The sequence below is a fragment of the Pseudochaenichthys georgianus genome, unplaced genomic scaffold (genome assembly GCF_902827115.2).
Source record: "Pseudochaenichthys georgianus unplaced genomic scaffold, fPseGeo1.2 scaffold_550_arrow_ctg1, whole genome shotgun sequence".
Lineage (NCBI taxonomy): Eukaryota > Metazoa > Chordata > Actinopteri > Perciformes > Channichthyidae > Pseudochaenichthys > Pseudochaenichthys georgianus.
In genome coordinates this window covers 24,077-50,451 of record NW_027263111.1, presented here as the reverse complement: position 1 = coordinate 50,451, position 26,375 = coordinate 24,077, and the positions used below count along the sequence as shown (strand labels likewise).

The window sequence follows — 26,375 nt, the reverse complement described above, 5'->3', positions numbered from 1 at the left end:
AGAAAACCACGTACAGTATATGACAAAAATATATTTTATATTTTATATTTTATTTTCACGAAAACGTGGTAAACTGTGCAGATATTAAATGAGGTAGCTTTATTTGAATAATGTGCATTAATTAATGTGTAGATTGGATATATAGAGAGAGATAGATAGATAGGGATAGATAGGGATAGGTAGATAGGTAGATGGATAGATAGATAGATAGATAGATAGATAGATAGATAGATAGATAGATAGATAGATGGATAGGGATAGATAGATATATAGATATATAGATAGAAAGGAACACAAGATGGCAGTAGAGATCCTCATTTGTGAAACTGACATTTCCCACCCTGTCGCTCCGCCCCTGAACGCGTCGTTCTGCTCGTTTGCTCAACACTTTTTGTTGCTACAGGCTCACAGTGTGTGAGTGTGTGTGTGTGTGTTTGTTCATTTCTCTTTCTACTGCAAACTTTTTTTTTTTATCTCATCGGATACATTGTTCCCTCACTTCCTGCTCGAAGTTAAACCTGCCACTTTTTTTCTGGAGTGTATTTTATTCTGAGGGCGCGTGAGAAAGCTCGGAGAGGAGGTGTAAATAGAGAAGGACTGAACACAGAAGAAGACAGAAACCTGGAGGAGGAAAAGGGCGTTCATACTTCGAAGTAACCATGGAAGTTCCTGGTATGCAGGTGAGCAGAAAGGTGTATTCTGAAGGGTTGTTACGTGTGGTTTTACATATTTCACGAGCTTTGTCACAAGTGAATGCAGCATTGTGCAACTACAGGCCTCGTCCGAAGTGTTTCCACAGTGCTTACCTGATGCTGTTCTGCGTGATATTTAGATTTATAGGCTAACCTGCAGGCCTCTTCATTCAAATACACCGTCTCCATGTTGGGAGGGAAGTCAATTCAATGTTGCTTTTAAAGCTAATTATGGAGCCTTGACCATTAAAGGGGATTATCTGTGGTGCAAAAAACCCTTAAAAAACTCTTGAATGCTCCACATGTGTACTCTAAACTGACTTCAAGCTAACTGTTTGGTGATATTAACTAATGTATATTGACTTATGTGAGATCTTCTAACTCTAAATTAGTCAACAGAATCTAATTGTGTTCAAAGATGCATAGTGACTTTACAGCTACAATTTAACGTACATTTATGGTGTAAAAACCCCTAAATAACGATTTAAAGCTCCTAAAGTATGTGTTTTTAGTACATCTAAAGATGCTAACTGCTTGGTGATATGTATAGTGACTTATGTGAGACTTTTTAACTTTAAATGAGTTAACTTAATCAAATCGTGTTCTAATGTCCATACCATTTACAAATAGTGACTTTAGAAGCTTGTTGTACACTTTAAAGTACATTCATGGTGTACAAAACAACTCTTTAATGCTCCTAAAGTTACCTCACAAGTGATTTAGTACTATAAACTGGCTTTATGCTGTTGGTTATATGATTGTAAGCCTCTATAGTGACTTCTGGTGTGTTATCTCTTTACATGACCCTTTAGTACTCCTAGCTTCTTATAAGGTAACTTTGCGAACCTAAACTGAGTGTATACTAAACTTTTGTTGTTAAATCTCCTGAAATATCAGTATAGTACTCATATGGGGACTTGTATTGTGTTTTTCGATCTCCAAATTCAGTTAATGGTGTTTATTGTTCTTAAAATACCTGTATTATATTTATTTATTGCCTTACAGTGTGGCTAAACCTTATTTCATAGTGCCATCATGATGTTTTTGTACCCCTGCATAACCAATAAGTGACTTTAGTACTTGTTATAGTGAGTTTTGATACCTGTATTGACTCATTATTGTGACTGTTGATAGTCCACACGTAGTTTAGTGACATTATGGTGTTAAAGTCTCTTAACATGTCCCTGTAGGATTCGCTTTTATTATACAGGGTTTGATTTGGCTCAACGTTTCTCTTAATCTCTTTAGTTCTCCTTCTGTTTCAGTGGCATTATAGTGTTTTTATGTCCCTATGATGCTCATAAAGTCACCTATCATCTGATTGTTTTACTTTATACTGAGTATAGGTGAGTCAGGGTGTCCGCGGGGTCTTAAAAAGTATTACAAGTTGATAAATCAATTTAGCGAAAATTAAGGCTATTAAAGGGCATTTTCCAAGGTATTACATTGTGTAGCTTGTTTTCAATAAGTATATACATGGCCCAACGAGGTTGTGTTCTACAGTCTGCCTGAATGTACTCATGGCGTAGGTGTGTAGTGTGATTCTGTGGAGTTTATTGATGGCGTCCCGTTGGGTTTGACGTCATCTGAACAGGACGTCGCGCGCTCACTCCTTGATAGCGCGAAGGCCCGTTTACGCCGGTTGCTAAGCAACATCGTTACGGGGAAATGCAAGTCTGCGTCCAAATGGTTGGAAGATAAGGAGGAAGGACAATCCATACTGTATATAGTCAATGTGAGGTAAAGTGTGTCGCCATGGTAACCGGTTAAAACTCAAAGTGGCGATGAGGTCTTAAAATGTTCCAAAAATACCGTTAATTCCAAAAATACTTAAAGTTCCTAAAATACCACAAATGGTTGGAAGATAAGGAGGAACGACAATCCATACTGTATAGTCAATGTGAGGTGAAGTGTGTCGCCATGGTAACCGGTTAAAACTCAAAGTGGCGATGAGGTCTTAAATTGTATGGAAAGGGTCTTAAAAGGTCTTACATCTGACTTCAGGATTCCTGCATACACCCTGAGAGTTTCAAATGTCCTTTCACTACTTTTGTAGCGACTTCTTAAAGTGATTTTGGTTCTCAACACGTCCTTAAATATTCCTATACTGACATTATAGTGAACTTTAGAGTCCTCAAAGGACTTTTAAGTGTTGTCACATCACTGTATTATCCCCACGGTGATTCATTGTGTCCGCGGGCTTGTTTTAGGTGTATTTATAGCGCAGTATCTTTATCTGCTCTTATACGAGGTATAATTGGCCTGCTGTCAGTAGGCGGGGCTCTGCAGATGGTCCTTTAATGACCTATATTACGACCTAACAGTGTGTCTCATCTTGATTGTGTTGTGCCATTCACCTGGTTTAATATTAGATTGTTAAAGGGCCGAAAACCTGCATTTGCTCAATCATTCAACCAACCAACCGATATGTATGTTTAAAGACCTTTTTATACACAAACGGTAACACAAAAAGCTTCACAATCTCAAAACAGCTTAACAAATTGAATAAAAGCAATCCATAGCAACGCATACCTTTTTGATTCACTTGAAACAACCATATCATTATTTATGTAAACATTAAAGTGAAAACTTTTCCAGAAATGAAATAGAATAACAAACATCAACAGTAAATTAGTAAAGATTAGATTTAAATATGTACAAGTGTGGATAAACATGGGACTAAATAAAGCAAATATATATAATATGAACACTCCCTAACAACACATGTGGCTTCTCTCGGAGAATCAGTTTCTCTCAAAGGTGTGACGAGAGTTACGAAGTTCTCCTGTTTGTCCGGCTCTCAGGTGTGCCTACCTGTGGGATTGTGTGTGTGTGGGTGGGGCACACACACACACACACACACACACACACACACACACACACACACACACACACACACACACACACACACACACACACACACACACACACACACACACACACACACACACACACACACACACACACACACACACACACACACACACACACACACACACACACACACACACACACACACACACACACACACACACACACACACACACACACACACACACACACACACACACACACACACACACACACACACCCAGCGGCAGCTGCTGCACACATTGATTATCCGTTGCACCTGCAGAGAGGAGTGATGCATTGTGGGTGTGTGTTGTGTTGGAAATGACGGCTCAGTGCAATGGGGAGTTGACTAATGGAAAATAGTTTAGCAACCATTTGGATTATTGACGGTTTGTTTAAGTAAATGGGATGCAAACGGCTTTTGTCTGCCTCTTAAAGAGAGATGTGCCTTTTATTTGAATGTTTAAATCTTATTTAGGTGACTAGGTTTGAGGTTTGAAGTTACAAAATAAGATATTTAAAGACACCATTTTGTATATTATAAGTTGTTTTTAGGGTGACTTCGAAGCAATTTTCATAGGTGCTGTCCCCGTTAAATACACAAATAAAAACATTGACTTAGCGAGCCAAAGCTGGACATATTCCTCTATTGTCTGTCATGTTGTGGATATTATTTAATGGTTACCCAGACCTATACTCATTAAATTAACTGAAATATAAAGAGCTTTTTGATGATTTAAATGATTTGTCAAAGTCACACAACCACATGCACCTGAAAATGTGCATTATATGGCCTCTTTAAAGCACTTCTCTTCCTTCGGTGTGATTGAGCCAAACAGGCTGATATCTCGCTGCCCTTTTGAACCTTCCTGATAAAACAAAACTGCAAACACGAGGACTTCCTGTTTCCATCTCTACAGTGTACCTCCTGCAGCGGATCAATTCTTCACTTTGTCGAAGCTTCCTGTTGTAAACCACGAGCAGGTAGTTTCCGCACAGATATACGCAGGGTTCTTCTTCTTCTTCTTCTTCTTCTTCTTCTTCTTCTTCTTCTTCTTCTTCTTCTTCTTCTTCTTCTTCTTCTTCTTCTTCTTCTTCTTCTTCTTCTTCTTCTTCTTCTTCTTCTTCTTCTTCTTCTTCTTCTTCTTCTTCTTCTTCTTCTTCTTCTTCTTCTTCTTCTTCTTCTTCTTCTTCTTCTTCTTCTTCTTCTTCTTCTTCTGTGCCTCCTCTAATGGCAGGCTGTCACTTAAAGAGACTCCCGAGTGTGTCTGGGTGTTAGATGGTGTGATTTGGCTTCAGGTGGTGAGTCAGTTGCTCTGCGGTGTGAATCAGAGTTTCAGTTGTACTCTCCTCCTCCTCCTTGCTTTGTTTACATTACAGTGGAGTGTTTTCTACAGAAGTCATACGGACTAAAAGCAGCGCCTGTAATATAAATACAAGCTAAGGATATCTTCATCCTTATGCATGAGAAAAAATGTTGAAACTGATTTTTAAGTAATATATGTTTAACAAACCAATGAACAGAATTATATATTATGCAAAAACAATAAAATACAATACACAAATATTATAATAAAATCCACTGATGTGCAACTGTGCGATCCGAAACCCCGTGCATATACAAGCATGAAATTATCAGTCTCTAATGGAGTGACCACAAGGCATGAAAGGGTTTAAAAAAAAAAAATGTGTAACTGAAACTAATGTGCAATTATAAACAAACCATGTAATAACACTGCAATTACACTATTTAGGAGTTTTAGGACCTTTAGAGCTTTGGCTGACGCTGTGGAGGCTTTTCACATCATCTCTTGCGAGGATCGAAAGTTTTCTCTTGAAACGTTCCGGTGGCTTTCCAACATGACACGGGTGTTTGGTGCCGAGCTGCCTCTGGAGGTGCGCTGGTTTCATCGGGCTGTTGGCTGGTTTCTCTGCCTGTAGACGTGAATCCCATCAAAGCACGCCTCCTGATATGGACGGCATTTGGTTGGCTCAATTTTGGCTCTATTCTTTTCTCCGTTGTCCACGTTCCCTGCTGCTACGTTTAAACCACGATTCCATTTCAATGTCTATTCGTTATAATATAATATTGGCTTTCCGCTCAGCGTCTATTTAATTTATTGTACTATGATTATTTTTGTAATCAGGCATGGTATTTTTTAAATAACCTTTTTTTTATCTCACGTACCCCCTGCAGTACCACAACGTACCCCCAGGGGTCCGCGTACCCCCATTTGAGAATCACTGATTTAAGATACTGATTACTGACACATTGATATTTCGCGTTGAAAGGAGCCAGTTGAGGTGGTTCGGGCACCTAGTTAGGATGCCACCTGGGCGCCTCCCTAGGGAGGTGTTCCAGGCACGTCCAGCTGGGAAGAGACCGAGGGGTAGACCTAGGACCAGAGGCCTGTACTACGAAGCCGGATTTTCGCTTAGCAGAAAACTTCAGGGAAAACTCGGGGTTTCCGGTCCTACGACGCTGGTTCTCTTTTTAGCGGGCTAGATCTCCATGGTAACTGATGCTGAGCGGCTAACCGGCCCCGGAGCAGGTTAGGTTGCAGGCTAAGAGATCAACTCAGTGAAAGCACCGCCTGCTGACCAATCAGAGCTCAGTGTGCGGAGTTCAAAGCGATCAAGTCATATTACAGGAGAAAGGAAATACAGAAAAGCTGCCGTCGCAGGAAAGACGGCCGGCAAAAATCACCGACTGTGTGAACGTGAACATGAATAGAATATCAGCTCCATCTTCAGAGCAATCTGACTATTATAACATTAGCGTTAAGAAAGCTTACTGAAATATCGGCCACAACATAAGTACCCGGATCAGAGTACATTAAGTACAGTCCGCGGCATATCACTTCATAATGTATCACATATCTCCTTATCTGAGTCAGCTGAGCCGTATCTGGCCGTGCAACACTCACAGTGTCACATACTGGATGCAGAAGGATTATTTTAAGCAACACATTAAGTTGAGGAAACACTCGAGACAAATGTAATGAAAGTCAGATCGTGTTTTAGACGGGCAGTGATATCATGAACCTGTTAAAGTACGCATTCAAACACTTGTTCTGTTGCCAGCTGTGTTCACCTTGCAGGTGCAGCTCTGAGGCTTTGATCCTGATCAAGTGTTTAAGTCATGGATGTTTAAAGTTTAACTTCTTCATTTTTGACTAGTATTATAGTTCACTTTTCATTCAGGAAGTATGACGCTGCGCTGTCAGTGCGCTTCTCCATGTTTGTGATTGGTCGAATGCTCCAGATACCACCCCTTTCATGTGAACGCGCACCTAACTAGATAGGACACGGCTGGCTTGAGCGATCCACTTGATAACCAGCGTCGTAGGACAGTTTAGCGAGAGCGCGTATGTTTTGGATTAGGCCAACCGGCTAACTCAAACATATCCAGGTTAGGTTGAACCAGCTTCGTGATTACAGGCCCCTGGTGGAGGGATTATATCTCTTCTCTGGCCTGGGAGCGCCTTGGGACCCCCCAGTCAGAGCTGGAAAGGAACGTTTGGGGCTCTCTGCTGGAACTGCTACCCCGCGACCCGACCGCGGAGAAGATGGATGGACACATTGATATTTATATTGTTTGTTGTCGTTGCTTAAAGCTACAGCTAAAATATGTATTCCTTTTAATCTATATTATAATTTTTTGTATTGAATTCATTTAACAAAATAACATAATACCGATTTAGTATACAGGGGATAATATATATATATATTACACAATTCCCTTAGTAAATAAAGAAGAAAAATACCTACAAAAGAAGGTAATATAAACAATAATAATACAATAAATAATAACAAAAACAACAACAATATTAGTAATATATATATATATATATATATATATATACAAGCAAAAATACGTATAAACCTGCTTTTCCAAAAACATCACTGATTTGACATGCCTTCAATATTATTATGTGTATTTTTTGTCAATGAATCAATTGATAATACAAATAATTGTTAGTCACCCCCTACACTAGTCTAAATAAATACAACAAGCTCCGTATTAGTATTAAAGAAGATATACATTAAAGGTTTAGCTCATCATGCCATTATATTTTTGTAGAAAAGTGTGTGTCCAGCTGTTATCTTTGTTCAGAGCCAGGCTAGCCGTTTCCATCTGTTTCCAGTCTTTATGCTAAGCTAAGCTAACCAGTTGCTGACTGTAGCTTCATATATTTGTGTTCAAGCATGAGAGTGCAAAAGTAAATAGGCCTATTTCTAAATGTTCCTTTGATTTGTAATAGTGGAGAAATAAGTGTCCAATATTAAAGGAATATGGCTAGCAGTGTCCAGTCTGTATGCTAAGCTAAGCTAACCAGGTGCTGACTGTAGCTTCACATATTGGTGTACAAGCATGAGAGTGCTCCTTTTAACATTGGAGACATAAGGGTTCCTTTCTTTCTGCCCCAGACGGCACGTTAACGAGTCCCTCTGTGTGGCGTGACTCACGTTGTGTTTTCTGCGTTCGGCTTTCTAGAGAAGCAGGAAATGTGTTCAGAGGACTCTCTCACATGATGCGGCTCTGCGAGGGTCATTTTTCAGAACGCTGTGTTTGTACTTCCTCCTCAAGCAGCTGTGACCTTTGACCTCACAATACACACACACACACACACACACACACACACACACACACACACACACACACACACACACACACACACACACACACACACACACACACACACACACACACACACACACACACACACACACACACACACCGAGCTGTTTTATGTTTGGATATTTGGACCCCGGTTGTTAGTGAAAACATGGATTACTCTTTCACTGAGTTTCCACAGCTTTGTCCAAGTTTTTTTTCTCCATGTTTGTTTTATTTTATATATTTGTATTGCACATTCTTATTATTAACTTATTGTGTTTGTATAAATATCTCTTTTTATTTGATTTAGTATCGAACATTGCTCATTAACTTCACGTTAATATCAAAAACATGTGGACGATTATATTTGAAATTCTAAAAAAATATATTTATTTATTTTTATTGCAACGTAGCTACTTTTGATCCCTCTGTAAATACTTGATACTTGTATTAAATTTATTTATCGGTTATTTAATTGTATCCTAAAATGTCAATTTCCCCCCGAAATGAATGAATAAGAAATCGACATCACTTCGCTGCAGCGCTACTTATCATAAAATAATCCTAACATCCTTGCAGTTAAAAAATACACATGCCGTGTCCTTGCATTATTATTTGGATGCTTTTCTTTGCTGACAAATGTTTCCTCTTGTAATAAAGTTAATGTGTTGCCCTGCAGACACTGGTTGGCTATAAATCAGTTGCACAATGAAGACACAACAACAACAACAAGCTCTCTCCTTGTTTACGTCGTTCATTTCCATTGTTTTTAGCGCAGGTAAAGCATCAGACTCAGCAGCTCAATCTAAACTCTCTTGACGTTGTGTTAATCATTGACTTTTTTTATAAAACCTTTGTTTGCATTCGTCCCATAACTGATACATGTAATTCCCAGACTGCGTGACTAACTTTGTAAGGTCATGTGACCTGCAGTAAAACATTTACTAACTCTATTTTTGGTTCAAGCTTGAACAGTTCTTGCTCCTCTTCACGTGTAGATACTCATACAGTAACAACACAGGTGTGTAATGATTGAGCGAGGGAATGTTTAACCTCTTCTTTGTTGTTTTTCACACACACACACACACACACACACACACACACACACACACACACACACACACACACACACACACACACACACACACACACACACCATGTATACATTACTTCAGGGGACATTACATTGACTTAACCCTAACCTTACCAAGTCTTCACCCTAAAATTAATGATCCCCTTATGGGGACCTCCAATTTGTCCCCATAAGGGAAGCCAGTCCCCACACGTGACTATGTAAACAGATTTAGGTCCCCACAAGTATAGTAATGCTAGAACACACACACACACATACCATGCATACATCACCTCAGGGGACATTACATTGACTTACATGCATTTCCTGGAGACTTACCCTAACCTTAACCAACACATGCCTAACCCTAAGCAAGTCTTCACCCTACAATGAATGATTCCCCTCATTATGTCCCCATAAGGGAGGCGAGTCCCCACACGTGACTATGTAAACAGATGTCGGTCCCCACAAGGATAGTAATGCTAGACCACACACACACACACACACACACACACACACACACACACACACACACACACACACACACACACACACACACACACACACACACACACACACACACACACACACACACACACACACACACACACACACACACACAGGTCAAAGTGTAACACTATCACATTCAACAAGTCCCCTTTTACTTGTTTGCCTCTAGAAGGACATTTGGTCCAGTTGCATTAAATAAATTAATAATTAAATATGAAAAAGCCCCTCTCAGAATGCACCCTTCTAACCTACTACTTGGAGTGTTTTTAAATGCGTGCAATGAACAAAATAAGAACTTTACTTAAAGATTATAACTATATCTTTAACAAATATGACAGAAAAATACTAGTTTTAATCCATTTCCCTTTAAAAAACAAAGCCTGTCACCGAATGCCTTTTTAAACCTTATAATAATATTAATTATACCGATTTTAATCAATAAAATGGCCGATTATAAATAGTTTTACTGAAACGGTGTTCTTGTTCCATTGTGTCTTTTTAGTCATTTAACATTTGAGGACTTTGTCTCTCTTTCTCACGTAAAAAGTTTGTTCATATTTTTGAATGAAATTATTATACCGATGCATGAAAAAGACGTTCTTATGGGACAAAAATAAATATTGTTTGTTTCTCAACAGTAGGTTTGGGGTTTCTATGTGGAATAAAGTAAAACATGAACTGAAAAGCAAGCGTTGATTAAAAGCTGTTATGAGGAGAGAGAGGGAGTCCAGAGTCCTGAGGGGAAACCTCGTCGCTGCTTATCATCATATCATAATTAATATCTGAACAGCTGATTACTGAACTTCCTTATTGGCTGCAGGTCAACCATTTGACACATGCAAGGAAGAATTAAGAAGATTTGTGTGATGCTTTTCGAGATTAGGGATCAAGTATAGAGGTGGGAATGTGATGGAAACATGAATGCCAACATTGTGTTTGGCTGCTGTCTCAGTGTCCAACAATGTCCAAATGTCCCTGAACTGAATGTGCTGAAGGAAAGATAGGTGCTGTCGTTACCAGCCAAGAAAAGGAGATTTAAACACTCTTTAGACGCCTAATTCAGGTGAATATCAGTGTGTAGTGTCTCTACTTTAAAGAGTCCTCTCCTGCTGATGTTCAGGTGTATATCAGTATGTAGTGTCTCTACTTTAAAGAGTCCTCTCCTGCTGATGTTCAGGTGTATATCAGTATGTAGTGTCTCTACTTTAAAGAGTCCTCTCCTGCTGATGTTCAGGTGTATATCAGTATGTAGTGTCTCTACTTTAAAGAGTCCTCTCCTGCTGATGTTCAGGTGTATATCAGTATGTAGTGTCTCTACTTTAAAGAGTCCTCTCCTGCTGATGTCCAGGTGTATATCAGTATGTAGTGTCTCTACTTTAAAGAGTCCCTATATCAGTATGTAGTGTCTCTACCTTAAAGAGTCCTCTCCTGCTGATGTTCAGGTGTATATCAGTATGTAGTGTCTCTACTTTAAAGAGTCCTCTCCTGCTGATGTTCAGGTGTATATCAGTATGTAGTGTCTCTACTTTTAAAGAGTCCTCTCCTGCTGATGTTCAGGTGTATATCAGTATGTAGTGTCTCTACTTTAAAGAGTCCTCTCCTGCTGATGTTCAGGTGTATATCAGTATGTAGTGTCTCTACTTTAAAGAGTCCCTATATCAGTATGTAGTGTCTCTACTTTAAAGAGTCCTCTCCTGCTGATGTTCAGGTGTATATCAGTATGTAGTGTCTCTACTTTAAAGAGTCCTCTCCTGCTGATGTTCAGGTGTATATCAGTATGTAGTGTCTCTACTTTAAAAAGTCCTCTCCTGCTGATGTTCAGGTGTATATCAGTATGTAGTGTCTCTACTTTAAAGAGTCCTCTCCTGCTGATGTTCAGGTGTATATCAGTATGTAGTGTCTCTACTTTAAAGAGTCCTCTCCTGCTGATGTTCAGGTGTATATCAGTATGTAGTGTCTCTACTTTAAAGAGTCCCTATATCAGTATGTAGTGTCTCTACTAAAGAGTCCTCTCCTGCTGATGTTCAGGTGTATATAAGTATGTAGTGTCTCTACTTTAAAGAGTCCTCTCCTGCTGATGTTCAGGTGTATATCAGTATGTAGTGTCTCTACTTTAAAGAGTCCTCTCCTGCTGATGTTCAGGTGTATATCAGTATGTAGTGTCTCTACTTTAAAGAGTCCACTCCTGCTGATGTTCAGGTGTATATCAGTATGTAGTGTCTCTACTTTAAAGAGTCCCTATATCAGTATGTAGTGTCTCTACTTTAAAGAGTCCTCTCCTGCTGATGTTCAGGTGTATATCAGTATGTAGTGTCTCTACTTTAAAGAGTCCTCTCCTGCTGATGTTCAGGTGTATATCAGTATGTAGTGTCTCTACTTTAAAGAGTCCTCTGCTGCTGATGTTCAGGTGTATATCAGTATGTAGTGTCACTACTTTAAAGAGTCCTCTGCTGCTGATGTTCAGGTGTATATCAGTATGTAGTGTCTCCACTTTAAAGAGTCCCTATATCAGTATGTAGTGTCTCTACTAAAGAGTCCTCTCCTGCTGATGTTCAGGTGTATATAAGTATGTAGTGTCTCTACTTTAAAGAGTCCTCTCCTGCTGATGTTCAGGTGTATATCAGTATGTAGTGTCTCTACTTTAAAGAGTCCTCTCCTGCTGATGTTCAGGTGTATATCAGTATGTAGTGTCTCTACTTTAAAGAGTCCTCTCCTGCTGATGTTCAGGTGTATATCAGTGTGTAGTGTCTCTACTTTAAAGAGTCCTCTCCTGCTGATGTTCAGGTGTATATCAGTATGTAGCGTCTCTACTTTAAAGAGTCCTCTCCTGCTGATGTTCAGGTGTATATCAGTATGTAGCGTCTCTACTTTAAAGAGTCATCTCCTGCTGATGTTCAGGTGTATATCAGTATGTAGCGTCTCTCCTTTAAAGAGTCCTCTCCTGCTGATGTTCAGGTGTATATCAGTATGTAGTGTTTCTCCTTTAAAGAGTCCTCTCCTGCTGATGTTCAGGTGTATATCAGTATGTAGTGTCTCTACTTTAAAGAGTCCTCTCCTGCTGATGTCCAGGCGTATATCAGTATGTAGTGTCTCTACTTTAAAGAGTCCTCTCCTGCTGATGTTCAGGCGTATATCAGTATGTAGTGTCTCTCCTTTAAAGAGTCCTCTCCTGCTGATGTTCAGGTGTATATCAGTATGTAGTGTCTCTCCTTTAAAGAGTCCTCTCCTGCTGATGTGCAGGTGTATATCAGTATGTAGTGTCTCTACTTTAAAGAGTGCTCTCCTGCTGATGTTCAGGTGTATATCAGTGTGTAGTGTCTCTACTTTAAAGAGTCCTCTCCTGCTGATGTTCAGGTGTATATCAGTATGTAGTGTCTCTACTTTAAAGAGTCCTCTCCTGCTGATGTTCAGGTGTATATCAGTATGTAGTGTTTCTCCTTTAAAGAGTCCTCTCCTGCTGATGTTCAGGCGTATATCAGTATGTAGTGTCTCTACTTTAAAGAGTCCTCTCCTGCTGATGTTCAGGCGTATATCAGTATGTAGTGTCTCTCCTTTAAAGAGTCCTCTCCTGCTGATGTTCAGGTGTATATCAGTGTGTAGTGTCTCTACTTTAAAGAGTGCTCTCCTGCTGATGTTCAGGTGTATATCAGTATGTAGTGTCTCTACTTTAAAGAGTCCTCTCCTGCTGATGTTCAGGTGTATATCAGTATGTAGTGTTTCTCCTTTAAAGAGTCCTCTCCTGCTGATGTTCAGGTGTATATCAGTATGTAGTGTTTCTCCTTTAAAGAGTCCTCTCCTGCTGATGTTCAGGTGTATATCAGTATGTAGTGTCTCTACTTTAAAGAGTGCTCTCCTGCTGATGTTCAGGTGTATATCAGTATGTAGTGTCTCTACTTTAAAGAGTCCTCTCCTGCTGATGTTCAGGTGTATATCAGTATGTAGTGTCTCTACTTTAAAGAGTCCTCTCCTGCTGATGTTCAGGTGTATATCAGTATGTAGTGTCTCTACTTTAAAGAGTCCTCTCCTGCTGATGTTCAGGTGTATATCAGTATGTAGCGTCTCTACTTTAAAGAGTCCTCTCCAGACTTTGCAGACCATTCACATGCACAAAAACCTACATAGTGGGCGAGCCGTGCCGTTATTTAAAGTAAAGCACAGTACACGTGTGCAGAGTGGATGTAATTATACGTTGAAAGTTAAATATAGGAAGTGCAGTCCGACCTCAGCAGCCTTTAATGTCCACATTGGTGTTAAAAATAACTTGCGCGCAGAAAGTCATGTGGACAAACCAAAAGTTAAATATCTGTTTGGTCTCAGATCCGAAGCATTGATACCATTATCAGCCATAAGAGACATTAGGGTTTATCGAAAAGTTATTTATACACTACACCCAGTTTAGGTTGTTTAAATACACATAATATATATATTTGTTATTATAAGATGAGTGTGACTTCCAGCTGATGTAATATAAGTAATACTTTGGTATTTCTTTTTTGCTTTTATTTATATATTTTGAGTATAAATCAACCCTGAAAATGCGAAGTTGGGCCCTTTTTGAAAGTGAATGGATATTTATATAATGTTTTAATCTGCCACTAGTCTCTTTAACTGTTTACCATATTTAAATTGGAAGCACTTATAGTTACTAGTAAACCTTAATTGTCTTATTTCAGTATATCTTTCCTCAGGTAAACCTCATAAAGTATCACAGCGTTTTTAGTTTCAGTTTTCTACCATTATTTTATCGTGTGTTATTTATTTTCTCTTCTCACCGTCTCTCTTTTTGCTTCTCTCCGCACCGAGCTAAAGTCAGACAGTAAGAGCTGTGTGCTGACTGGGTGTGGCAACTTTGTGGGCAGAGTGTGTGTTTGTGTGTGTGTGTGTGTGTGTGTGTGTGTAAGTGTGTGTGTGGTAGTTCCTTTTTTTAGTTCAGAGGAAATTGAAGCAGCGTCAGGAATATCATACGCTTCTGTGGTGTGGTGATTACATGTGTGTCTCGCTTGCATAACAAGTCAATAGACTTGAATGTCTTGTGTTTTTATAGCATTATTTTATTTGTATGTATCTTTTTTTATTGCATATTCTTCCTTATTTCTAACGTCTCATATTTTAATAAATATTTGTATTTTATTAAATCTTTTATTGGACATTTCAACTTCAATTTTTTCTTTGCATAAATATTCTTTATTATTTAATTTTATTATACGACTTATTTTTTGTATTGAACATTCTTACTTTCACTTATTATGTTTGTTTGAATATTATATATATATATATTTTTTTTTTTTTACTTCTTAGTTATTCATTATTACCTTTGTAATTTAACTTAAGCAGTAACTTAATAGTGTAAAATAATAGTGTGAAAAAATCAAATGTGCGATATGGTGATTTAAAACCAATGTTTTAATGACATGACTGATTTTCATTCTTGTGACCTCTTGTCTGGTTAAACCTCAAAGCAGACTACATTGACCGCACACGAGTTCCCCTCGTAGACGTCAGTGCAACGGTATTTGAATAAGTGACAAAACGGGCCAGAAGCTGTGAAATGTACAAACAATTCACTTTTATGAACTCTCATAAAGTCAAGACTGCACTCGAACACATATTTCAGATCAAAACTCAAACGTTATTACATTTGGCGATTTATTGACACAACGAAACTGAATCAGCCAATCAGCAACGAGGACGGAAATTTCATTAAAATACGGATTTAAATTAACTTTTGTACGTATTTAGCTTCGTTCAGCATGGTGCCACTTTAAGCTTTGTGTGTCTGATTATTAAAGATGCCAAGTGTGTGTGTTTCTGTGTGTGTTTCTTTGTGTGTGTGTGTGTGTGTGTGTGTGTGTGTGTGTGTGTGTGTGTGTGTGTGTGTGTGTGTGTGTGTGTGTGTGTGTGTGTGTGTGTGTGTGTGTGTGTGTGTGTGTGTGTGTGTGTGTGTGTGTGTGTGTGTGTGTGTGTGTGTGTGTGTGTGTGTGTGTGTGTGTGTGTGTGTGTGTGTGTGTGTGGTGTGTGTGTGTGTGTGTGTGTGTGTGTGTGTGTGTGTGTGTGTGTGTGTGTGTGTGTGTGTGTGTGTGTGTGTGTGTGTGTGTGTGTGTGTGTGTGTGTGTGTGTGTGTGTGTGTGTGTGTGTGTGTGTGTGTGTGTGTGTGTGTGTGTGTGTGTGTGTGTGTGTGTGTGTGTGCGCGCTCGCTCAGTTCCTGTTATCTTTAACCGTCATGCTTGCTTCCTTCTGGGTTTTACTGGGTTTGTGTGTGGAACTTTTATTATCCTGTTTTGCATTGGGAAATACTTGACATTGTTACTGATATATATAATAATATTTAACATATATTTGAACCCAACTTCTTGATATGTTTATATTGGTAGTAAAACAAAGTCAAACTGACGTTACATGTGGTAACCCCCCCCCTGCAGTTTCCAAATGGTATTATTCTTACACACTTTGCAAGGTATTGCCACCATCAAGTAAAATACATCTGAAAATATATATATTTGTAATTATTTCTCAGCTCTGGCTCTTCTTTACGAAGTCTCTCTTTCCTCCCCAGCCGTCACCAAGCTGTATGCAAATGATGTGCAATGACCTCGTAAATATGCAAATGAGCGTATGACGGAGACAAAGCTGCTCCAAACTACTTCAGAGTTGCAAAAGACACACTGCGTTTTATTTTGGACATCTTGAAAATCTGCCATTTATTCATGGGATAAAAACACTAAATACTGAAGGCAAGGCAAGTTTATTTATATAGCACTTTTCAACACAAGGCAATTCAAAGTGCTTTACAAAAAATGAAAGACATTAAGAAAATAGCATTTAAAATCAGTCGTTAAAAAGAAAAGCTAATAAAATAAACATTAAAAGAAAAAATACATGGATAAAAGTTACAGTGCAGACTAAGATATGAATAGTTCAATTAAAAGCAGCGAGAAAAAGAAAAGTCTTCTTGCTGGATTTAAAAGTAGTCAGAGTTGCAGCGGACCTGCAGGTTATTTATTTGGAGCATAATAACTGAACGCTGCTTCTCCATGTTTAGTTCTGACTCTGGGGACAGAAAGCTGCATAGATTTGAAGATAAACGCAGCTTTATATATTTCGTAAACCAACTTGTAGTAAAAATGAATATACTACTAATTATTATATAGTGTTGAGGTGGATTAAAACTAGCGCTGAAAATGCTCCAATTGGTTGATTTGATGGTCGAGAAATACGTTTGTAAGTTTGGATTTCCTGCTTTTTTATTCACTGAAAGGTGGGGTAGGTACGTTTGAGAAACCGGCTCGAGATACACTTCTAGTTATATTCCATCCATGGAATGCTCTCAACATCCCGATAGCAATGAATATCTGAAGTGCTTTGACAAGAAATCCATTAAGAAAAAGTCATCAGTGGAAGCCGTGGTACTGTAAAAAGCTCGACCAATCATCTGAGCCGGCTGAAGTAACTGGATGGCCTACCTGCCTGTCAGCCTTCCATCTGGGCACACACTGATCTCGTGCCCTCATTGGTCATGTGTGCGTTCCTCTGTGTTGGGGGAGGGGCTCTGTGAGGAAGTGGCAGATTTCTTCCGGCTGTGTGTTTTCAAATTCTAGCGCACTCGAGCCGGTTTCTCCAAAATGACCGACCCCCCCTTTAATTTCAATTATTCAAACTGGAAACAAAAGACCTCACCTACGACTTTGACTGCTTTCCGACACCTCACTACGCTGTGAGCATATATTTGAACAGTTGTATGTATTTTGTTGATATACACGACTATAAACCGCTTTATCTCTCCTCGTTCCTCCTCTTCCTCCAATCAGAGCTCTCAGATTGACCCGGAGGAGTTGTTCACTAAGCTGGATCGCATCGGGAAGGGGTCTTTCGGAGAGGTGCGTGTGTCATATTTACGTCCAATAATAAAACATGATTAATCGTTGGCGTTAGCATTTACTGAAACCCCTCCATCCTCCTTACATATAGTTCCTCTGCTAATCTTTTCTTCCGTCTTCCACATCGCCCCTCGTCCCGCAGGTGTTTAAAGGCATCGATAATCGAACTCAGAGCGTGGTGGCGATCAAAACGATCGATCTGGAAGAGGCGGAGGACGAGATCGAAGACATCCAGCAGGAAATCACCGTGCTCAGCCAGTGCGACAGCCCCTACATCACCAAGTACTACGGGTCATATCTGAAGGTAAGGCGTTTTCACCTTTTCTCTTAAACATCTGGAAATGGCAGTAGCGTGGCGTGGGGAAACAATTAGGGGAAGCCAATAATACGTCCTTTCTTTTGGGTCGGGGGGGTGGTGGTTAATGTAATAACGTCACCAGATGAGTTCCCGGTATCATTTTACACACATTTGTATCATACAGATGCAGGACTTGCACACGCCGACAGGTCCGCACACTCACCAGCCGAAACGCTAATAAGCATTCCTTCACAAACTAAATCAGGAGACCTTTAACGTCTTACGTCCGACTCGCTCCTTTTTTCCTCGCAGCTCCAGTTTGGGCATCGGCCTGTCATCAGATTGTATTTGTTGTTGCTGCTGTAGCGGAAGTTTAGTACAATTATTGTTGAGTAAATACTCCAAATCTCCACCCTCCATAATTGCACTTGCTTCAATTGCTTGCTACTTTCTAACGGCGGTGAGAGTGATGCAGTGACGCTATCTATCTTCTATCGATTAGATTATGATTAGAAAATTATAAAAGTAGGGTGGACATGTGGATATTATCCGGCTGAACAAAACGTGCCTTTATCTAACAGGTTCGTTTTCCACTGACCTTATTTCGAGCTATTTTCCAAAATCCTATGGAGAAATCCCATTGCCTTTTTGTCGAGGGAACCCGAGTGCAGCTTACTTCCGGGTTTTAGGACGCGTCACTGCACCACTAAGTTGATGTGATTGGATTGTGAGGCAGGGGAAGCCAGCCGCCTCTGGCTTCCCTTGGCGTGGCCCTGACCAATCACAGGTTGGCAGGGGCGTGATGTCATGTCTGATTGGTCAATCCCTCCATTTTTTTTCACCAAGGGAAGCCAGTTTCGGCTGGCGTCCTCTCACAACAGAGTGCAATCTACTGTTTCACCATAACATGTAGAGGGGCGCTGTTTCACTCTTTGTAAAATACTCAATGAGAATGGGGGAGAGACGGACCGGCAGCAACACACAGCACAGAACAATTACCGAAACCAAACGAAGTGTTTTTATTTATTTATTAAAATTATAACTACAATCCGGAAAAAAGGCTTCCAGGAGAAAACGCCACTGGAAAGTGATCGATTTATTATGGCGGGAAAGAGGAAGAGGCAAGGCAAGTTTATTTATACAGCACTTTTCAACACGAGGCAATTCAAAGTGCTTTACAAAACTGAAAGACATTCAAAGCATAAGTACGGGGTGATGTGCAGCGAGGCGTCATCATGGGGAGAAGAACACAGTAACGGCATGACTCCCAATATTAATTGAAATGCTTTTATTGATTTAGAAAATGTTTTTATTGATTTAAAAAATAGTATTATTGATTTAAAGTGACATGCATCCGCTAAGAAAAATTGTCTGTGGTTACCGTTTGAACTACGTAGCAGGAAGTGCTTCGATAGCGTTTTTGCGGAGCCGATCACAGATTTAAAAACATCGTTGCTCGCTTTAAAAGTAGCACAACTCATGATGTCAAACCTTGAGAAGTATCTAGATATCTCTGCCCTGATGCCAAAGGAACTGCACACTGAATATGTGTCGCCGTTTGATGTCTATGTCAAAAGGAGGGTTTCTGCTTCCCCGCTGTTTTCTTGTCCCTCTTGTCTTTTTCTTTTCTTCGCTGGGGACTCATCAACCACTAACCATTCATCCAAATTACTGCGCTCTCCAAATATATTAAAATGAATATTAAAATCCTCCATGTTGCTCTCAGACGGACGACGGAGAACTAAAGACAAGGAAACAGTTTGAAAAGCAAACTGTATACAGTTCAATCGACCGGACTTCTTTCTGCAGATGTGAGCGTCCTTAGCAACGCTCAACAAGTCCATGACAGCGGTCTGTTCTGTTCTAGTCTTCCTGTGAAATTCTAGTTCTTTTGACACTATTCTAAGAGGACATATTGATTTTGAGGAAGATTGACTGGAAAATGTCTTTATCTTGAGTTTGTTAAGTTATCAAAGTGAATATATTCTCAAGGATGTATATTTACTCTGGAAAGAAATGCTGCTCCAAAAACAGGTTGAACGATAATGAAAACAAGCCGTTTTCACTTGAAATAAGTACAAAAATCTGCCAATAGATCAAGTGAACATTAGCTTGGTTAGATGTCATGAAATAAGAAGGGATATTTACCGTACTTTTCGGACTATAAGCCGCGACTTTTTCCCCCATTTTTTTTGTGCAGCTAACGGCCACTAGGGGACCTCCTAAATCTATGGATTTTACAGGTAAAATTAACCACCTTTAACTCTACGGGCTCTATGACCGGTCCGCGCCCGCCACCTTTAAGCGGCGGGCTCCAGCAGGAAAAGCTGGAGGCGGGAAAAGAGTGAGACAGGTAGCGCGCCAAAGTAAAAGTGGAACTGAGAGACGGAACGAGAGCAAGACAGACGGACAATTTAGCTATAAGGTGTTCTGATGTTAGTTGGTGATTTTCTAATAAATATGTAAAAATATGTGTTTCAACTCAAAATAAGATGCTTTGACGCAACAAGATGAAGCATTGTCCAAAAACAAGAGCCGATATCTCACTGCAGTGTCACTTCTGAGGTTATTGTGTCTTATATCGAGTGTAAAGACATATTCTGACTAGATATTAGACACATATACTGGGCAAGACTTTGAGTTGTTGTAGTGTCGGGTGGTACATCTGCACAGTTTGAGTAATTGCTCTCAGCCAGTTTAGTGATGAGCTTGTTCTCCTGCAGGGCAGCAAACTATGGATCATCATGGAGTATCTGGGCGGAGGATCAGCGCTGGATTTGGTGAGTTTTAAAGTCGTTTCTTGTTATATTTTTAGAAGAAAGAAAGTAACAACACACGTGACATTTCTGTAGCACATGTATTAGTTAGACCCTCCAGAAAAACGCGGGCAAAAATCCTTGATTATGCGATGAAACATGCGGGGGGGTTTCACAGGATCTAATGCGGTGAAATTGCGGGAAGTTGTGAAATATGTGGAAAAAATAAATATTGGGCTGTTTTATTTATTCTCTCTCACACACTCACACACACACACACACACACACACACACACACACACACACACACACACACACACACACACACACACACACACACACACACACACACACACACACACACACACACTTCTCCGTCTCATTCTGTTTTACTCGTTCGTTATCTGACCAGCTTCAGTCCTGTAGGCGTCTCACCTCGTTCCTTGTAGCCCTCGAAAGGGTTCTGGAGGTCGATGCCTCGGTGAACGCGAGTCGTTTGACTTTCTTGTCCGCGGCAGCAGAAAGCATGTTCGAATGTTTGAGTGAATCGAAGTGAGTCGTCACCGTCGATGTTCTCTTATGCTCCAACACACAGTGGCACGGGGTGCAGAATAGTTTCCCCCCACTTCCGTGCGAGACATCGGGAACTGCTTTGCCCGGTCTTTAGCAGAAATGTTCGTCGGTAAATGAGATGGATCAGATGTTTTCATCTTGGTGTTTTCTCTCTCGTGTGAGCTCCACACGTTCACTCTACGGCAGTGTTTCTCACTTAACTAATAAAAAGACACTCGCGGACCACCTAACTCCACAAATATCGAAAAACACATAGTTTTTTACAAATCGCCTGAAAATGGTACAAACAAGTGGCAACATGTGTGATGAAGGTGTTTATCTGGGCTATATCATACAATCGAAAGTGAAACTTAAGCTCGTTCCATTGCGGAGATATTCCAGAGAGTGCGGAAAACTTAAATTAATTAATTAATTTCAAATGTGAAATTTTACCAATATACTCACGGACCACTACGAGGCGCTCACGGACCACCAGTGGTCCGCGGACCACACTTTGAGAAGCACTGCTCTACAGTGTTGTTTAGCTTCTGTGATGCGCGAGCTGATGACGTCGCCTCATCGTCGTCGTCATCACTACACGTCAAGACGAGTTAACTTTTTTCCCCTCAACTTTGTGTGGAAAAATGCGGGGATTATGCGGCCTTTTGATAATTATGCGGCCTTTTAAAAATTTGCGCCATTTTGCTGATTAAGCAGTAATTTCTGCGCAGAATGGCATTTTCCTGGACGGTCTCCTTCGTCTGCACCTCATTATTGGGGCTTTTTAATTTGTGATAATTCACATCTGTGTCCGAATGAAGAACATTTAAACAAAGAAACTGGACTTCAAATGGTTGAGGTGGTTATTGCAAATCCATGACTCAGCTATTACTGAATGTACTCTGAGGTTACAGGATCATGTGGGGACACATGTATCATCCCCCTGTATGCAGTGGGGCTTTAACACTTTATATTTCCCATTTGAATGAATAACAACGTCGTGAAATATCTGGACTGGAAGCTGAAGCAGCTGCTGTATTTAAAAACAATACAAATAATAATAAAGTTGTTGATATGCATTAAAAGTGGAGATATGGAGTGTTTGGTTGCATAGTTTCGTGTTGAGTCTCGTCTTGAATGAAACTGAACAGGGTGTGTTTCCTACCATCATCCTCCGGCATGTCTGTGTCATCACTTTAACGTGTGTGTGTGTGTGTGTGTGTGTGTGTGTGTGTGTGTGTGTGTGTGTGTGTGTGTGTGTGTGTGTGTGTGTGTGTGTGTGTGTGTGTGTGTGGTGTGTGTGTGTGTGTGTGTGTGTGTGTGTGTGTGTGTGTGTGTGTGTGTGTGTGTGTGTGTGTGTGTGTGTGTGTGTGTGTGTGTGTGTGTGTGTGTGTGTGTGTGTGTGTGTGTGTGTGTGTGTGTGTAGCTCCGTGCTGGTCCGTTCGACGAGGCTCAGATCGCCACCATGCTGAAGGAGATCCTGAAGGGTCTCGACTACCTGCACTCGGAGAAGAAGATCCACCGAGACATCAAGGGTACATTCATCTGAAATACAAGCACTGCAGGAATTCATATGTATGCACTTTAATCAGATGCGGACACTTCCATGAGTAATTAAGAGAACATGAACCTTTATCGACACGCGTGGTGTTTGTGATGCAGTACAAGCAGCGTTAACATGAACTAAAGGGATGCGTCTCGGCGTATTCCACTCGATCAGATGTGGAATTCATCTGCAGGTGTATTTTAAAGGACCAAACATTTCTATTCTTCATGCCGTATCCTAGCCAAACAAAGGAGGCATGCCACATATTAGGTAATGCTTGTTTTTAGCCGGACGTTTGCGCCCCCTGCTGGTGGATTTAAAAGATGGCCGTGTCAATAGAAAGTTAGAATGACTTCACCTTTTTGTTTATTATTTACCACAAAAGAAAGTCCTGGCAGACGGACTCATTGTTAATGACGCTTTAATTGCATTTAAAATATCGGAAACCACAATCCGAATACTTCATTTATAGAATTTAAGAAAATCAAATACTTAATAAGATTATCCAACAAAATAAATACAAATATTAAATCCTTAGAAAATGTAAGTAAAATGTGCACATTATGCCACAGCAGGGGGGCCACACTCAAATACACAGTGGGCCAAAATAAAAAATGGGTAGGCTACTAGTGGAGGGCCGGACTGGTTCAATGTTTACAGCAGAACTTATTGAAATGAACTTATTGCACATATTGAACCTGGAACTAACAAAGCTTAAACTATTGCCTATAAAAAAACAACATTAAATAATCAGCTGCATTCATTTCTCATGGCTCGATCTGCAGCTTCTCTGAGTCAGTTCTTATGAGTACATTTCTCCACAGGCCAACAACAGCTTCAACAAAACTATTCCCCTCAAAGAGAAACCAAACATGCCCTGCTGTCGTGAGAGAAAGTGCAGAAGGAAGCATCCATTGACTCAGTGTGCTGCTCTGGGATGCTAGCTCAGACACTTGGCATCTCATCTCGGGTGCAAGGTCATCAATGTTTGGGCTCAGGCTCTGAGCGGAGGAGACAGCGAAGAGATATAATCCCTCCACCTGGTGCTAGGTCTACCCCTCGGTCTTAGAAATTATCCTGCGGGCCGAAATTAAATCCGCCACGGCCGGATTTGACCCCCAAAAGTGCAGCGTTGAGCTTTCGTCCTTTTCTCATCATTTAAATGTCTACTTTCTCTATTCGCACTATTGGGTAATCGCCGTTGATTCCAAAGCAAGTGTGGAACTAAATGTATGTATATTTAAAGAAGCCTTAATGAAATAATATATAATAATGCCGTCTATTCCCTCCAGCTGCCAACGTGCTGCTGTCGGAGCACGGCCAGGTGAAGCTGGCGGACTTCGGGGTGGCCGGCCAGCTGACCGACACGCAGATAAAACGGGAAACCTTCGTGGGAACGCCGTTCTGGATGGCTCCGGAGGTCATCCAGCAGTCTGCGTACGACTCAAAGGTAAGACGACTATCACACACACACACCCACCCACACGGGACACACACCCATCCACAGGACACACACACACCCACAGTACACACACACTTCTCTGCTCCATAGCTTCTCTTGGACTTAAAATCACACTGTACATTTTGCATGTATATATTCAGTTTAATATTTAAAATTCCATCTCTCACATACTTATGTATATATAATACCTTGCTTTATATATATATATATATTATAAATTCAACCTGTATATTTTCTACTTTCTTGTTTATTTCTAGTCATTTCATTTTGATTGTCTTTTGATGATGCTGCTGCAACTCAAACATTTCCCAAATAGGATCGATAAAGTTCTTATCTTATCTCTTAAAGTCGTAAAGGGCAGGCTTGTGGAGTACTTGGCTTTAGCATCCTTTTTTTAAGGCTAAACTGTTTCTTAACAATACTTATTTTATAATATATATACTATATTCACTCCAAGGTAAGACTCCGGAGAAATCATATCTATCACACACACCTTCTAAAGTCATTTAAACACAGGCATGGGGACTAAGGGACTTCATGGAAGCAGATTATAAGGACACAAATCAAGGGGACGTGTATTCTCTGTATTCCCTTGGAGTTCCAGAACAAAAGACGCCATCAGATTACTGGCTGGTTCTGAAGAATGAACCAGAACAATACCTTATGAAGCAGATGCACACTCGTTATTGGTCTGGAGACTCCTGTATAAATATGCTGAAGGAAACCCACGTTTCTTAAAAAGGACTTACTTTAATTCAAATGATCTCGGTTTCTTCTTTTCTAAGGTTACATTGTTCTGTTGTCTTACTTAATACACTTAAGTAAAACATCTTATAAATGCTTATGGTGCATTTCCACTGCAGCGCGGTTTGTTTTGCTTTTCCATTCCGGCTAGCGGGTACTTTTTCAGTTTGCTGGCCCTCCTTAATCGAGGTTCTTCCCGGGCTGAGTATGCTAAACTGGTGACGGCTAGGGGGCTACAACTACAACAAAATGCACAGATTTGACCGTGATTTAATTCTAATACACGTTTCAAAATGATGCCGAAGTAACAACACACTGATACCGGTTAGTAAAAACCATGAATGAATGCTTTTACAACTCTGCAGACAGACGGCAGGCGAAACACCTTTTTAAAATGCGTGTTTTCTGAATGGAGATCGGCTAAGCTAACGTTATATATGCTCCGACCGTCCACACTCACAACAACGGCCTACAGACATAAATAAACCAGCGACTGTATTCTCCATGACTCAGACAGTCTGTGGTTTGGACTTGTTTCACTTCTGTCTAGTTTCTGAACAGATATGAGGAGCCGTTAGCTGTGAGCTCTGAGTGCTAACGGCTAACGGCTAATGTTGGTTTTGTGTTTCGCATTGAAGATGACGTCACGGCTCCGCCTACACTGCGTTACTATAGTTACCGCCCCAGTTCCTAAACTGTAATGGAGACGCAGCATAAAGTGAGCCTAGGTGGAAACGCGCCATTATTGTCTCATGTGTCTGCATCCTTGATATTAAGGTAATCCTGGAGTGTGGGTAATCCTCTGGAGGGAACACAGGGATGTTAGCCTCTGCAGACCATTGACATGCACTAAAAACAACGCTACAACCCCACAAAGCAGAATATGGCCCCTTTAAGTTATCCGGTCTCAGTATTTCCACGACTTGGCTCTAAAAAGCTCTTTCCAGTCGTTAGCAACATCTCGTGTCTTTGATCAACAGCTGTGTGTCTTCTCCCTCTTGAGGCGGCGCAGCGTCAGACACGTGGTGGTGTTGTCGTCTGGCTTTACAGTCGTTTGCATTGTTTCCAAAGGGGGCTCGGTTTCATTGCATCCAATAAAAACACACCCACACGCACACTGTCCTGATGTCTAGAGTCTACTGAGGAAAGAATGACTGCCTTGTTTTCATTTAAATATTTGTATTTAAGAGATAGGGTTATTTTGATTCTGATAAACAGACCTCGAAGATAAACTAGCCTTTAACTCTTTTTTTTTTTTTTTGCGTTTCCGTTATTTAAATCCTAACCCTCACATTAATTTGACACCACCGGTGTATTCATGTATAGATGCACCTGCTGCTATTAGACACACCACACACACACACACACACACACACACACACACACACACACACA

General features: G+C 40.4%; 1 protein-coding gene across 1 annotated transcript; it reads left to right on the top strand.

The window, feature by feature from the left end:
* Nucleotides 1-371: 371 nt before the first annotated feature.
* Nucleotides 372-25,778, top strand: LOC117443173 (serine/threonine-protein kinase 26-like). Its single transcript, XM_034079124.2, has 7 exons — nt 372-680; nt 17,554-17,622; nt 17,765-17,926; nt 20,644-20,700; nt 22,655-22,763; nt 24,067-24,299; nt 25,758-25,778. Exons 1-7 carry the CDS (start codon nt 660-662, stop codon nt 25,776-25,778), a joined length of 672 nt encoding a protein of 223 aa, XP_033935015.1. The 5' UTR covers nt 372-659.
* Nucleotides 25,779-26,375: the final 597 nt, after the last annotated feature.

Excerpts from the sequence above, each read along its gene's own strand:
- LOC117443173 (XM_034079124.2), top strand. The coding sequence starts at position 660 with ATGGAAGTTCCTGGTATGCAG. Across the intron at positions 681-17,553 it reads TGGAAGTTCCTGGTATGCAG|AGCTCTCAGATTGACCCGGA; the intron begins GTGAGCAGAAAG and ends TCCTCCAATCAG. Across the intron at positions 17,623-17,764 it reads GGAAGGGGTCTTTCGGAGAG|GTGTTTAAAGGCATCGATAA; the intron begins GTGCGTGTGTCA and ends CTCGTCCCGCAG.